This window comes from Macrobrachium nipponense, chromosome 24 (assembly GCF_015104395.2).
Source record: "Macrobrachium nipponense isolate FS-2020 chromosome 24, ASM1510439v2, whole genome shotgun sequence".
Lineage (NCBI taxonomy): Eukaryota > Metazoa > Arthropoda > Malacostraca > Decapoda > Palaemonidae > Macrobrachium > Macrobrachium nipponense.
Window position 1 is genome coordinate 55817841 of NC_061091.1, and position 15000 is coordinate 55832840.

The following is a 15000-nucleotide window of genomic DNA, read 5'->3' on the forward strand; positions in this document are numbered from 1 at the left end:
GATATAATTAGTCGACCATACAGTATGGAAACGGGTGTATATAATACTTTGATCCCCGAGGGGCTATTACTAAACACGGCGTCTCAAGGAGCTTCCGCCATGTTTAGTACTAGCACTTCGGAGTATAGGTGACGCGTAGATAACAAGCCAACGTTGCACCCACAATTACCCTCTGAGAAATTCCACCACCCAAGTCGCTCCTGCGCTTTGTCTCCCAGAAATCTTCCTTCACCTCCAGCCTCTCTCTTCATAGTTCTCAATTTCTCATCAGATCATGTCTGGGTCTTCCAGCTTTTCTGGTGCCCGCGCGAACCCACCTGACAATATCACGTACTTTTTTCAACCCCAGGGGTCATGCGCAGGACGTGTCCAGGCCATCATCTACATTTCCCTTCCATCATTATTTCATATACGTATAGAAATATCGTCATTTTACCTATGGGGTCATTTCTCATTCCCTCCTGCTACCTGACTCCTCAAATCCTCCTTAAGGATTTATTCTCAGATTGACAGAAAATTTTAGATACAGCGTCATTGTCATAACAAGATTCGGATCTTTCTTGGATAGTGACCCCAAGGGTTTTAACCCGGAAGCTTTATCCAACCCGGTCTGTATCCACCTTTGCGGCGTGTTTAGCCCAAGGCGGTTGGGGATTACCGTAAAATAATAAACAAAAGACTGTAAATATCATGCACGTAATGATCCCTAAGAAATATTAGTCGTTGATAACGACCCCTGAAAACCATTGGGGTCAATGTTTCGAGATTCATGTCATTCAGGCAGTCCATTAATTGTTTTAACATTTTCAGCAGTCTCTCACTGAATTCCATCCGGAGAGAAACTGTACATGATATTTTTCTTGGGTATTTGGAAGATTCAACCTCATTAGTGCTTCCTCATTATTTGATGCTTATTGTATTTTATGTCCCGTGGCTCTGAGATAAATTGGACATTTCAATTTGTTTTTTTTGTATAACTGGATCTGTAAATCACTCACAGACGTGCCCAAGGTCAATGTTCGGCTATTTAAATCCTAACACCTACCCCCCACCCCCCCCCCCCCCCCCCACCACCCTGTCCCTCACCTCCCACCTCCCAGTCAGGCCCCTAACCTTTTTAGGCAGACCATCCCGTGAAATAGTGGGTGAGCATAAATGAAATTTAAGGTAAGAAAAAAAATTGTCGATAAAAAGTAGTAAGGAGAGCCAGTCGTGCTGCTGGGTGCCTTGTCACTAAACCCGAATAACTCTATAATTTCTAATAAATACCATTAAGAGGGGCAGTGCAAATGTGTCTAACGAACATAAAACGATTCATTAAGGCAGATAGCGATCGTAACTTTGATCCTAACTAACGTCCCTTTTATTTTCCTTTTTAACTGTGGCCCCGTAAAAGCGCCCATTTCCTCCTGCCGTTAAATGCATTAATGGCGACAAATGAAAACTAGCCTGCCATCCTTGATGGTTGCCAAGTGCTCCCATACAGTGCAAATTTATATTACTACTATTTTTTTTATTAGTTTATTTATTTGTTTTGTCTTTGGGAGTTTAGTATTTCAGACTCGTAAGAAGCATCACATACAGCCTTTTAAAGAACGATAATAAATTTAGGGAACCAGTAACTGGTTGTGGCATTGCTTTTAAATAAAAAGAACAGAATCAATAATAGAGATAACGAGGAATATTATTTTTCTGAGTATGGATCCACCATAATATTAACTGTTTAATTATAAAAAAATGGCATCACCGTTATCTTGTGTTTTTCTGGTCAGCCCTTTATGGGTAAAACTGCTCTGACGGAAAAAGTAATGACATTTATATATCATAAAACGTTGAGTTTCAGTAATTGGATATGGAATGATAATGTTAACGAAATAAAAAAAAAATGCTCATAGTAGCATGAGTTTTGAAATGCAGAAACACATCTGCAGTTATGTATATGTAGTACATATATTTGAATATAAATCCGTGCTGAGAGCTTTTTGCACAGATTTATCTTTAAGTGTTTGTACGTATACTTAGCTGTGGAGTTGTTTCTCCATTAAAGAAATTATCATTAGAAAATAAGTACGCTACTGTTTCAGTAAAAGTAATAATATAATAAATAATACTGATAATAATTCCAGTATTCCAGAGCGAAAAAAAAACTGGTCATAGCAACATTAGTTGATTTTGTCTTCGGCAGCGACCCATATATTCGACCAAAAGACACGTGTGTGAGTGTGTGTGTGTGTGTGTGTGTGTGTACACTAGACAGATGCAAGATGGGGTGCTATTGGGGTGGTGGGTGAGGCGGTGGAGTGGAGTTTGGGGGGGGGGAGGGGGTGAGTTGGAGTTGGGATGGGGGAGGGGAGGGGAGAGGGGATTGCCGTTTCTCTGCACGCTATATCCTCGTTAGATGCAGCCAGCAAGACCCCCTCCGAGTGGGCTGAAAAAAGTAAAAAAACGGCCCCTTCCGTCGTCGAGTCTTATAATACTTCCCCGGTGATTACCCATTTTAGAACCTGTCATTTATCCACTTTAAGGGTGACATCTGGGACCGGCGACTTGAAATCATCTTGCCCGATGTGATCCTAGTTGCCAGATTGCCGGTTTTTTTTTTTAATCTTTGTTTTAGGCGGGCGGGGGAGGTAGTTGGTTATTGATCAGAGAATGCGAGTGATTTATTATTATTATTATTATTATTATTATTATAGATGATTTACATTATTATATTATATTATATTATAAACATTTCAACACTTTTATCTTTTAAGCTGTATAATATTGTTATTTGAACGTTTTTCTTTTGTAAAATGTCGTATTTAATTACTGTTATTGATCAAAGAATGCGAGTGATTTATTATTATTGTAGGAGATTTACATTGTTACTATTATAAACATTTTAAAAGCTTTTATCTGTAAACTGTATAATATTGTTATTTGAACGTTTTTTGTTATGTAAAATTTCGTATTTAATTACTGTGATTGATTAAAGAATGCGAGTGATTTATTATTATTAGTATAGGTGATTTACATTATTTTATTATTATAAACATTTTAAACGCTTTATTTGTAAACTGTATAATATTATTATTTGAATATTTTCTTTGGTAAAATTTCGTATTTAATTACTGTTTAATGTAACTGGTTTTTTACAGTAAATTAATAGTTGTTAATTTACTAAAAAAAAAACACGCACAAAAAACTGGTAAAATACAAACAGTTTTGCGAAGATACATATGAACTTTGGCAAACCAAAAAACAACTGTTAATTGGTTTGTCAAAGTTCATATGTATCTTCGCAAAACGGTTCTGTATTTTACCACAGTGTTTTGTGTGATTTTATTTTTTATTTATTTATTTTTTTTTTGGCAAGAGGCCGTGCTGGTAAAAGGTCAGCTCAATATAACGAAACAACGGATTCAGATCCGGTACAGTGAAGGCTAATGTGCTAAAAAAATACCCGCCTCACCAAGGGATATATATAGTTTTCATGGACTTTTTCATAAAATTACGACATATATTAACGAGCGTAAGGTAAGCTGACATATTATCTGTGTGTGTGTGTGTGTGTGTGTGTGTGTGTGTGTGAGTGTTATGCTATGGAGATGCTACCGAAGAAAGGGGTATTTATAAAATTTTACATTGAAAATTGTATTTGTAACCATCACAGCTATTTGATATATAATGCATTTTGAGTTAATCGTTTTTGCTCAGTTAAGTAAAGGCCCTGGATCGGAAATCGTTTGAAAACGAAGAGAAAGAAAAAGGAAAGGTTACCTTCGAGGTCGTAAGGAAGCTGTCCGGAGAACTTGGGTGCTGAGCCGAGGGTAAGGGAGGTGAGGTAGGCATCGAGGAAGTCGTGCATCAGGTGGAAGTCCAGTTCGTCCCCGACCTGCTCTCCGTCGAGCATCAGCTTGAGGGCGGACTGCTCCGCCAGGAGAGTCAGGTTGTGCAAGGAGCCGTCGTTGACGAGGGGATCCGAGACGGTCATGTTGATAGGTTGGTTGGCGCCCAACTTCGAAGTGTACTGCAGCCGCCCATTCCGGATCTCCACCAGGGTGTAGTCGTTGTTGGTGGCCGCGTGCAGGAGGACCCCGTTGCTCATGCGCGTCTGGAAGTTGAAGGAGAGGCTCTTCGGCGGCGGTGGGGGCGCCTGGCGGGCCTTTCTGGATCGAACGATCGGAGGGGCGTTGGCCTCCCTGGACCACCTCGAGTGCTGCTGGTAGAGGCGGGGCAGCAGCTGGCGACGGCGGTGCTGCTCTGTGATGAGGAACTCGACGTAGGCGTCTCGGGTGAAGGAGGCGGGGCGGAGGGCGGCGTCGCAATCCGGCGCCACGAGGCCGTTGGCGCAGCGGCACATGTGGGTGGACCAGCGGTCGAGGCACGTGGCGCCCTTGCCGCAGGGGTTTCCGGCGCACACGTCCCGCACGCGCTCGCAGGTGTCGGAAATGCCGCGTTCCTGCAAGAACAAAATAGGGTGAGTGTTCGTGACACGCAGAACATGCAGGCGGTGCTTCCGCAAGAAGTGCGAGATTTATTGAGCAGGCAAGATCGGCAGTTTCCACTTGCTTGCGCTGTCGTCATAAATAGTCCCTTTCTAGTATTTCTTGGAATGTGAGCAATATTGTTATTTGGAATGGTTTGAATGACTTTTACCGCCTTTTTCTGAACAAAAGTGACCATCCTGCTGACCTCCAAGGCTTTTGCAAAAAGTGAAATATGCCTGTGAGAAATGCTTGACAAAAGAGTGAAGCCGGACATGAATTTCACATCATGTGTATTGTGGTGGAAAGTGAAAAAACATCTGCCATCAGAGAGCAATATGATCCACACTCTAGATAATATTCATTTATATTCATTAATAAATTATACTTGAAGAATTTATGGTTATAGATTATTCTGTGCGTTTCACGCTCATATAAATGCAAAATATTTCCACTCGTGAATGAAACTGCACATTGATAATCCAGTTCTCATGGATATCTGTTTCAATACGGTTTTCTTTTATTTCCCGTTTTTAAATGTATGAATCAGTTGTATATAACTATATATATATATATGGGTCAGTTGTCTTACCTGAATGGGTCCTGACAGATTGAGAGGCCTGCCGTTGATAGACACTGCTTGAATGCAGCCGATGAAGTCGTCAGCCACGACTTGATCCGGTCGTTCTTGCAAGGGGTCGACAGTCATGACCCCGCCCAGGTACATAGGCTCGTTGTTGAAGTTCAGAGTCCTGGTTTTAAGTTAAAAAAAAAATAGTATAAGTAGGATTTCTTTGGTTATGGATGTATTTTTTCATGGATCTTTCCTAGGTAGTGACCCCCAAGGGTTTTAAACTGGTATGTATCCACCTTTGTGGCGTGTTTAGTACAAACCCGTTCGGGATTACAGAAAAAAACACCAAGAAACAGATACAAATTTTATTATGATAGGTGGCTATTAAAAAACAATTACAAAGAAAGAATAGAAAAGATTTTCACAAAAGAGTACATTAATTACTATTTTTGAGTAGTCAGTATTAATTTTGTAAGTAATACTACAATTATTACCTAGTGTGTAAAAAATGTTTTAAAGCCTAGTTAATAATAATAAAAAACCATGGTAATTTGTAAATATTGTAGGTATATATTTTTGTAATATTTTGTAACATCTTACTTATGTAAATGATATGTAATATTTTTCTAATAAAAGAAAGAATAAAAAAAGACTAAAATATCATAAAGATAATGACCCCTAAGAAATATTAGTCCCTGATAACTACACCCGAACTTTGTTGGGGGTCACTTCTAGGAAAGATCTTTTTCGTTGTTTAATTCTGGAGTACTTTTGATTCTTGGTGAAATAGGTTTCCTTATTAATATTCGAGACATATATTGGTATATATTATTTATCGGTAGGAGACTAAGGATTTTCATTCATTCATATTATTTTTGTTGAATTGTTTGCAAGGCTGGATAGCATTTAACAAGACTGACCAGAATTTTACACCAAAAGCAGTTGGCCCTATCTTTGACTGACTGAAAACTAAGTAATTTCTGATGACAATAACCAACTGCATTTCTGACAGCCAACATTTGACCTAACACTGGGTTCCAGGAGTTGTTTTATGTACAGGTGAGTAGGAAGAAACCTCTCAGACAAACTGTAACCTAATTAATTTAGTTAGCATGTAATTCATTGGGATTGCTCTGGCTTTCGAAGGAGGAGGTGAGATAATGTGAGTAATATACGCAGGTGCTTATTATTTATTTTTCGTTATTTTTATGCGTTATGTCAAGTGATATTGAAAATACAAATATGAATTTCATCAAGTGTTATTGAAAATAGGAATATGAATTTCCACTAGAGGATTTAGTAGACTTCAATTTGAATGTGGACGGAGGAGAAGAAATGATATATTTGCATTCCATATGAAATTTAAGCTCTTGTGTAATTTGCAAAAGATGCAGATTAACTCACCCTGTGAAGCCTATATCGTCGCTGTGACAGGAAGAGTTGTGAGGGCTGCATTCCTCGCAGGTCTCCCCATTGTGTGTGCAAGACGCCACACTGATGGAAATCACCCTTCCATTGCGTGTCGCCGTCACTTTGTACCACTTGCCATCAGCAACGTTTTGCTCCACTCCTATCCTGACGATTTCTGTTCTGGCGCCACCGAAGCTAAACCGAGGCTGTCCGCCCTTCAGCTCAATGGCAACGAAGTCCGAGCGACCTCCGGTTTGCAGACCGTAGTTGTAGACCAGCAGTGCGTCAGGTTTGTTGGTGGAGAACGTGATGGAGATGTCGTTCGTGGTTGGGTCCAGAGTGGGGAATGTCATGAAGGAAAGCTCGCTAAAACTGAAAGTGGATTTTTCACAGTGGGTGCCATAGAAATTCAGCTTACATGAGCATTGATAACCAGGCTTGAGGGAGATGCAGGAGCCACCATTGACACAAGGGTTAGGGCGACAAGATTCGCTGGCTAATTCACACTGGTTACCTCGATATCCTGGACGACACAGACAGAAGAAACCGCCTTCAAGAGTTGTCTGACAAGTTCCACCATTACTGCACGGATTATTATCACAGGCATTTGTTTTATCAAATTCACACTGAGGTCCCTGTCTAGAAGGTGGGCAAGCACAACTAAAGACGAAGCCCTTCCTTGTGCATGTTCCACCATACTGGCAAGGGTTCGGACTACATGGATCCTGCCGAAGCTCACACCTTGGTCCAGTGAAACCTTGATGGCAGCGACAAGAAACATCATGCCTTATCAAAGGAGATGTGAAAATAAAATTGGGAGAGTCTGTTATTTCAGTTTCATCATATGCATGGATACCATGCGAACATTCACCTCCATTCTTGCATGGTGCATCAGAGCAGGGGTTATAATCAACAATCAACTGAAGCCCTTGCAATGACTGAGTCAACTTCTGTTCCTCTGCTGCCAGTTTACGAGTAACTTCAGCAGGAGGAAGGTAGGAATTCGATCTTGATCCAGCAACTGTTAGAGTCAAGTCAGTATGAGAGTCTACATTTAACATGGAATAAATCCGAACCTTCCTTCCTGAAAACAAAGTCGGCAGGGTATCAATGAAAGGAGTATAGTATAAGCGTAAGAACCTGTCAGCTGTGACATTAAGTAAACGAAGTGTCAAGCTGCTGTTTAATGTTTTGTTATCAAATGACTCAAATTCGAGTGTCACCTTTGAAGTGACGTCTTGATGCTTGCCATCATTGCCTGAGACACTGAGCGTGTAGGTGCGGTCCTGCTGCACTGTTGCTGCATGAAGATTACATGCATTAGGAATTGAGAATATAGCTGCATCTTGAGTTAGAATTTGGCAAGAGTATTGTCCTGCAGTATCAGCATCATTGGGATGGACGTCTGCTACTTTTCCACCTGGGAATATTCCATTGTATGTTTGGACCTTCACAGTTACAGTGCGTGGGTTTGAAGGGGAATCATTTTTATCCAAAACTATGATATTTACAGGATATTCAGATTTCATCTTTGGCTTGCCACTGTCTTCCACTTCGATACGGAAAGTCAACTCTGGTGTGGTTTCTCGATCTATGCTTCTCGTTGTCTTGACCTCCCCTGTTGCTTCATCTATCATGAAGAATTCCTTGTGCTCTCCGCCAACAATGTAGTATGTGAATGGCTGTGTGTTTGGTGCTAAATCTGGATCTGTAGCACTAAGAGTCATTACAGATGTCATGGCTGGCTCATTTTCTGCAACATATCCTACTATATCCGGTGGATCAAATTGTGGTCCATTGTCATTCACATCATCCAATATCACACGGACGAGTGTAGTACCTGTCTGTGGCGGTGAACCATTATCAATAGCACCAACTGTCAGGTTGTACACCTGAATAGTTTCACGGTCAAGTAGAGCTGTGGTTTCAATCTTACCACTCTGAGGATCTACTTTGAACACTTGTCCTAAATTACCACCTATAATTGAGTACGTAAATTGATTGTTCTTTGGACGGACATCAGAATCTTTGGCTGTAACTGTTAATACATGAGTACCAATAAAAGCACCTTCAGATAATCTCTTCTCATAAAGTGGCTGAGAGAATACAGGAGGATCATTTCCATCTTGTATGGATATAGTTATCTGAGCTTCATCTGTGTCATTACCACGGATGCTTCCAGCATTTTTAGCCATTACAGTGAGAACTACTCTATTTTGACTCTCCCTGTCCAAACTCCTTGCCACTGTGATAACTCCCGTCATTGGTTGAATCAGGAATCCCCTGTCATTACTTGCACCAACTAATAGGTAGTATACCAATCCATCTTCTCCTTTATCATCATCTGTTGCTTGAATAGTACCAACTGATGTACCAATCTTAGCAGATTCTGAGACTGTGAACTGGAATACTGGTTGAATGAATTTGGGGAAGAATTCATTGCGTCCTGTAACATGCACGATAACTTTAGTGGAACCCCACTGTGATGGATCTTGAGTATTAGAGGCTCTCACATCCAGTACATAACGGCTTTTTTCTTCATAGTCAAATACCCTGCGAGATGTTACAACACCTGTATTGGGGTTTATAGCGAAGAAGTCCTTTCCATCGCCTCCAACAAGTGTATACTGTATAATAGCATTACGAGAAGAATCAATATCAGTAGCATTAAGCTGGAATACTGTTGTATTAGCATTTGCATTTTCAGCAATATATGCGTCATATTTTGGTTGGTCGAATTTTGGTGGATTATCATTAATATCAGTAAGGATGATGGTAAGTACTGCTGTGGAATAATGTGGCTCAAATCCTAGATCTCTAGCAGTGATATTTAGCCTGTACTCTTGCACTGCATCATAATCTAAGGGATGCATTATGGTAACTGCCCCCGTGGTTTCATCTATTGCAAACTTTCCGGCTTCATTTCCACTTGTAATTGAAAAACGAACTATCCCATTTGGTCCAGTGTCATCGTCTGTTGCTGTGAGAGGTGTGCCTATAGCTGATCCAAGAGGCTCATTTTCAGGTACAATAACTTGGTGACTAAGAGCTGTAAATTTTGGTGTATGCAGATTCTCACCTGTAACAACAAGTATTACCTTCACTTCATCTTGCAGTGGTGGAACTCCTTGATCAACAGCACGAACTGTCAAATCAAAGTGAGTATTAACACGACCTTCCAGTGTCCGAGCCACTGTGATCCATCCTGTCTTTGGTTCCAACATGAAATAATCTGAACCATTCCCGCTAACTTTCTGGTATTCTATTTCTGCATTTATCCCAAAGTCTCTGTCATCGGTGGCTTGTAACTGAATAATTTTCTGGCCAATTTCAGAGCTTTCTGGTACTGGTGTAAAGTAACTGTCCTCAGAAAACTTTGGTGGATTGTTGTTGGCATCGACAACATTGATGATTACAGAACTTTCTGATGACATGGGAGGTTTACCATTGTCTGTGGCTACCACTGCTAGTTGGTACTGATTTTCTGGTGAAGGACCTTTTAGCGTGTGTTTGTACTTCAGAGCTTGTTTTGATAGAATCTCACCACTTGCTGGGTCAACACTAAAGAAATCTGACGGAAATTTTAGCGAATAAGATATCACACTATTTGGACCCTGCTTATCCTGATCAGTAGCCGTGACTTGGCCAACAGAAGCAACACTCTGCTGTAGTTCTGGGAAATTGAAAACATAAGCACTTTGCTCAAACTCGGGTGCATTGTCATTTTCATCTTGAACGGTAACAGTTAGAGAAGTTTCTGCTCTCCATGAACCATCAACGGCCACTACTTTTAAGGAATGCTCATCCTTCAGTTCACGATCAATTGCACTTGCTACAGTAACATTACCACTAACAGGATCAATATGGAATTTACCATCAGGATTTTCAGTAAAACTATATGTGGCATTTGCATTGTCCCCAATGTCACGATCACTAGATGTCACTTGAATAACAAAGGTTCCAATTTCTGCATTCTCTGTAACATTGATGCTGAACAGTCTTGTAAATCTTGGTGGGTTATCATTTTTGTCTTGAACAGTTACAACTACCATGGCTGTTCCTGTTTGTGCTGGCGTTCCCTTATCAACAGCTTCCACAGTCAGTGTGTAGACTTCAACTTCTTCCCTATCTAATTTTATCTTGGTGAAGATCTGACCTGTTTCAGCATCTAATGTGAAAGCTTCAGCAGCAGGCGAATCTCGTCTGAGTTGGTACATGACTTGTGCGTTTGTGCCCGAGTCTTTATCTGTGGCACTAACAGTGGCTACCAGTTGGGGTGGATATTGCTCTTCCAGTATGCTTGCATTGTAAACAGGCTGTGAGAAAACAGGAGCATTGTCATTGTAGTCTGTAACATCGACTACTAAGTGAGTGACAGATGTCAGGGGTGGATCATCAGAATCTTGAGCAGCAACCCATATTTCATAACGAGATGCCGTCTCATAGTCAAGACCAAATTTGGATACCCTCAGCTCTCCTGTCTCTTCATCAACTGTGAAGGCTTGGCCTATGTTCCCGCCTGCTATGCTGTACAGGACGTTGCCGTTAGGTCCAACCTTTGGTGATGTGGCTGTCAGAGTGGTCACCAAATCTTCTCTAGCTGCCTCACTAAAACTGAAAGTCTTTTCCAAGGGCTGGAAGACTGGGAAGAGATTGTTTGGTTGTAAGCTGACAGTCAGCTTTGCAGTAGCAGAAAGTGGCTGTTCTCCCGAGTCTGTTGCCAGGACCTCTAGGGAATACTTCGTGTCACCTGATAAGTCAGTGGAGGCTTTGATTACACCTGTTTCTTGGTTCATGGAAAACTTGTCAGCGTCATTACCAGACAGGTAGTAAGTTACTTGTCCATTGATTCCCTCATCAGGATCTATAGCTTCACCACCAAAGACAAAGTTTCCTGGAAAAGAAACACAAGTTATTTAGTATCGACTTAGGAACTGCGATATAGCACATTATGATTTTTGTTTTTTTCTTTAAGAATATTCCATTTTTCAGTGAGAGTATGTCAAATTCTTAACATGTAGACAACTATAGACAGTTTTTTTCCAAGATGTACAAACTTCCAACGATTAAAATTCATCAAAATATTATTCCTTAGCCATACCTGGTGCCGTAGGATCTGGAACGTAGATATGATACTGGCTCTGGGAGAAGGTTGGGGCATTATCATTCTCGTCTGTTATAGTTACCATGAGCTGTTGAATAAAAAGGAAGCATTAGCATACGAAGGTTCATAAACTTCATCTGTTGTCAAATTACTAAGTGTCTTCGTTGAAGCTAGGATTCTTACCTATTGTCCATTTACACAATCCTTTTGCAAGCAACATTATAAAGGAAGTACCATAAAGATTCCATTGTTATTCTCTTTAATTTTCTCTGCAGCTATTCCATTAAGAGTACTCGAATGATTCACCTAATTGGTAATAATTCATCGACGACAATGAATAGCAAATCATGAAAAAAACCAGAATGCCCAAGTTTTTATTTTTTCTTATTATCTGAGACTAAAGATGGCCGGGCCCGCTGTATTCTAGAATATTATTGCGTGAAGTGGTGGGAATGAGAATCGATTTTGCTGATTCCTGAAGACGCGAGCTCCTCCCTGGGTAAGAACATGAAAGTAAACCCTGTTCGGTCGAAACCGTTTGATGTGGTGAATGTGAATGAAGAACATCGGTTATTTTATGATTATTAACTGACAGTTAATTATAAAGCATAGTTATAAAACTTGTACATAAAATTTTTGCTGCTGACATAAAAATGAATACAGGCTAATGCTCATCATCTCGAACTTAACTCGCACATCTCGGGAAAGCAACGGCTTGGCAGCTATCAATTTTTTCATTTTTATTTTATTTTATTTTATTTTATTTGTGACATGGAACAATGAGTAACTGCAAACAAGGGAAATTTGTTAGTTAATTTTTTCAAGTAAAATGCAAAAACAAAAGCTCGCAAATAAAAAAAAATACCCTCGGTACCAATTAATGGAAAATTTCAATGAGAAGGAGTTTAGTTTTTTTTTTTTTGTAACATGGACCAAGAGTAACCGCAAACAAGGGAAATTTGGTATTTAATGTTTTCCAGCAAAAAAAAAAAAAAAACAAAAAAAAAAAAAAAAAATACAAACAAAATTGACAAAACAAAACTTATGGACCAGTTCTTCATGGAAAATTTCAATGAGATAGAGTTGTCATTTTTTGTGACATGGAACAATGAGTAAATGCAAACAAGGGAAATTTGGTATTTAATTTTTTTACCAGCAATATGAAAAAAAAAAATATATATATATATATATATATATATATATATATATACAAATAAAAATGAAAAAACTGGACAAATTCTTCATGAACATTTCAATGAGGAAGAGTTTAGTTTTTTTTTTTTGTGTGACATGGAACAAGGAGTAACTGCAAACAAGGGGAATTTAGTATTTAGTTTTTTCCAGCAAAATGCAAAAAAAAAATATATATTGCAAATTAAAGAAAAAAAAAAAAAACTCTGGACCAATTCTTCATGGAAAATTTCAATGAGAAGGAGTTTAGGGTGATTTCAGAAGCCGCAGTTGCCAGTGTTGCGGAGACTAATGTGGGGGTCTTCGTAAAGCGTCGGCCGCGGCGGTGTTTAACCATAACACGTGAGTAAATCATCGAACTCCTCACCTGTGTGGTGGCGGTGCGAGGTTCCGTGAGCGAGGAGTCCTGCGCCTGGAGGATGAGCGAATACCTCGACACGCTCTCCCGGTCCAGGTGTGCGACTGTGCGGATTATCCCGGTCCATTCCTCGACCATGAAGACTCCGGCTGCGCCTTCTACCAAGGAGTACCTGTCGGGCAGCAATGGGGGAAATGCTTAATCTCTCGGTTTAGGTGTTATTTAGGTGGGCTTTTTAATATTTTAAAATTCCTTAAATTTAATCATTTATACGATGAAATATAATATACATATAGTAACTTATAATATATTCCTAATATTAAATATTTATTTTTATAGATAGTAATTTATGAAGATTTTAAATAGCTTGTCTAATCCTTCGGGCCAACCCTAGGAGAGTTAATATTAATTCGGTGGTCTGGTTAAACTAAAGTTAAATAAAAAAAAAAAAGAAAAAAAAAATTGGGGGGCAGGGGGCGCTGTATTAGGCCATGTACCAAGGAGGCCCGGTTAATAATGAAAAGGGAGGGTGACTCAGGTGGGTTGGGTATTATTCTGGGGGACTATTGGACTTTTTTCAACGTTTAATCAGATAGTTTAGGCATTTTAGGGGACTGTTGCATTGTACCTTCTACCAGGAAGTTCCTATCAAACAGAAAAGCAGTGAACGGGGACGTCATTTTGGTGAAAAAAGTAGGTATTTCATTCGTGTACTTTTCCACTCACATAATCTCATAAATCCATCGACGCTATAATATTACCACATGTAATGCTAACTAATTATAAGCAGTGTTTAGTGACCAGTTTTCAAAGAAAGTGGGACTTTCACATTCATTCAAGTTCACACGAAGCCGCAGCTTTTTTTTTTAATGATAGACAGGAGGAAAGAAGATCGAAGAGGAATGAAACGATTGAACGATTAATGGCTGTGTAACATTAAATCTAGCGACTTCTTTTCTTGAACTGCAGGACTTAAAGGAAAATCTCCCCACGAAGCTCTTGTAATGCGTAGCGGGAAAGAGGCTATTGTATGAGAGTATTGTAAGTCCAGTTATATTCTTAATTTTTTCTTTTTTTTACATTCTTAACCCGATGGGAGTAAAAGTACGGATATGAAAAGAAGCGATGACATTTTGGAAACTAAACATATTCTTGAAATCCTGGTTTTTTTTTCTTAACCGAATGTTGATAAGATTGTTCAGCTAAAGAATAATTGAGGGAAGTTTACATACTGTAATTTTTTTTATTCAATGTTGTTAAACAGGTGGTAGTAAGGATAAAAAATAATAATGATGCCAGGCCTCTCACACAGTATTTAAATTCAGTTTGTAAACAAGATGAACGAATGAACACGTATATAGAGAATATGGCAAGACTCGTTGATATTCCTACATTTATTCTTAATATATATGCATTAACCACTTAGAAGTAAGAATAAAGCTAAAGAGAACATTCCAATTAAATATTTTTCAAATCAACTTCCTGAAAGCTCGACCGATACAAGAATACGGACGTGAGAGGCATATTGAGGAAAACTAATTATATTCCTTAATATCTTTTCACATTCGTAACCAGGTCGATGTAAGAATATCAAGAAAAGGTTACGGCCGGAGATAATGCATGATTAGCAATTCGGATGGAGAGAGCATAAGAAAGAGAGAGAAGTAAAAAAAAAGAAAGAAAAAAAAGATGGCGATCATAGAGGGTTGATGGTCGTCTGAGAATGAAGTGGTCTCACATACGAATCGAAAAATGTCAGAAGAGAAAGCAAGGGCGAATGATAAATGCGCACGAATTTGCAATGATTAGAGGGAGGGGGTTAATTCCTTGACTCTTTCTGGGAGGGGATGATGTGTCAGGGGGTGGGAATGTGGGGAGGGGGTGGTTGGGGGGG

General features: G+C 39.6%; 1 protein-coding gene across 1 annotated transcript in view; it reads right to left on the reverse strand.

The window, feature by feature from the left end:
- The window catches only part of LOC135205649 (cadherin-related tumor suppressor-like), a 498060-nt gene that overhangs the window by 5375 nt on the left and 477685 nt on the right, over positions 1-15000 (reverse strand). The window contains exons 9-13 of the mRNA XM_064236470.1: positions 13116-13278; positions 11555-11645; positions 6448-11347; positions 5062-5221; positions 3763-4444 (exon numbers count right to left, since the gene is read on the reverse strand). Coding sequence (XP_064092540.1) covers positions 3763-4444; positions 5062-5221; positions 6448-11347; positions 11555-11645; positions 13116-13278 — 5996 coding nt within the window. The remainder of the gene's footprint in view (positions 1-3762; positions 4445-5061; positions 5222-6447; positions 11348-11554; positions 11646-13115; positions 13279-15000) is intronic.